The sequence below is a fragment of the Tigriopus californicus genome, chromosome 12 (genome assembly GCF_007210705.1).
Source record: "Tigriopus californicus strain San Diego chromosome 12, Tcal_SD_v2.1, whole genome shotgun sequence".
NCBI lineage: Eukaryota > Metazoa > Arthropoda > Copepoda > Harpacticoida > Harpacticidae > Tigriopus > Tigriopus californicus.
Genome location: NC_081451.1, coordinates 16,037,730 through 16,039,035, shown reverse-complemented (window position 1 = coordinate 16,039,035; position 1,306 = coordinate 16,037,730). Strand labels below are relative to the sequence as shown.

Below are 1,306 nucleotides of genomic sequence, written 5' to 3'. Positions count from 1 at the left end.
TTTGTTGCCCAAAGAACTCAAAAGTTTATGGTTGAAGCGCATTGAGTTGCGCTCGGGTATATGGGTTCGATCCCAGGTCTTCCCTCTTCCTTCTTGCTCGTTGATATTCGCTTCGAAAAGCGTCCCTGCATCTTTGCATCCCAGAATGGTCCCCAACTTAACCATGACAACAAATAGAATCTCCTCGTAAATGTATTGTATTGAAAAAAACTAAATATGCTCATCTTGCAATACATATTATTTATTGAACTTCATTTGTCAATGATTATACTGGGATAATTTCTATCTATTTGAAGTCATCTTCCCAGATTTGTTCACTGTCAGCAATGGGCGAGGCTTTGCTCATGAGTAAATGCTAGACATAATCTTCTTTTCGTAGTACATAATGAGTGACATTTTGTTCCCATTTTAACAACAAATGCAAGTGTCACTGAATCCGTTCCATTCGAAGAACTCAAAATCGTACGAAGCACAAATGCTTGCACATTCAGGGGCCGAATAGACTGGATAATTGTACAAATAGCATTGAGAGGTATCCGTCTTCAAACCATCCGAACTCCCTGAAGTTGATCCCAAAGCACGCTTCTCCACTTGGGTCAATGCTTCATCAAATTGAGTATCTGTGAAGGAATGGCCACCTATGTTTAAACAGAACCACCAAGGACAAAGCAACGCAGGATTACTTACCAACTTCACAAGTGGAGTCAGTTCCACACTTGTAACCCAAACAACAATCCGCATCGGAATCACAGGGTCCCCCGGTGATCCAGCATGCTTGAGTGGACCAGCTGAAGGTCACTAGCAGGGTCAAGAGGAATAGATACTTGTATCCTTGATTAATGCTGGCCATTGTTTGGTTCGTTAAGATGTTGTTTTGATCAATGAGAAATGTGAAGTGCTTGAGGTTTTGTCTATGGATTAGTCTTTTATAGAAAAAAACACGTCATTTGTTTTTAGTGCAAAATTCTGAGAAACGTTGTATATGGCGAAGACTTTATCTCTGCCGAGGCGAAAAACCTAGAATCTTCTCTGGGCTTTCATGCAATCTCGTGATGTTTGTTAAATCAAAATACATATGAGTACTATCGGAGCTATTGTAACAGCCCTCACTTTTTTGACCTATTCACTGTCCGTGACAAACCTAATATTTGAACGGAAAAGGTTTCGAAGGAACCCTTGCTCTTGGATCGAAGAATTCCTGGTCGACCATGTTCAATCCATTTGAGTTGAAGGCTGCTTAGGCCGCTTTTGTCTAGGATCCGGTATATTGGAGTATCACAAGTCACATTCCTAGGTCCAACCTTTT

The 1,306-nt window shown here is 40.9% G+C and overlaps 1 protein-coding gene across 1 annotated transcript; it reads right to left on the bottom strand.

The window, feature by feature from the left end:
- Window positions 1-220: 220 nt before the first annotated feature.
- Window positions 221-919, bottom strand: LOC131891561 (uncharacterized). Its single transcript, XM_059241168.1, has 2 exons — window positions 688-919; window positions 221-620 (listed from the first exon to the last, which is right to left on the bottom strand). The coding sequence occupies exons 1-2, from the start codon at window positions 848-850 to the stop codon at window positions 409-411; spliced, it is 375 nt and encodes a 124-aa protein (XP_059097151.1). The 5' UTR covers window positions 851-919; the 3' UTR covers window positions 221-408.
- Window positions 920-1,306: the final 387 nt, after the last annotated feature.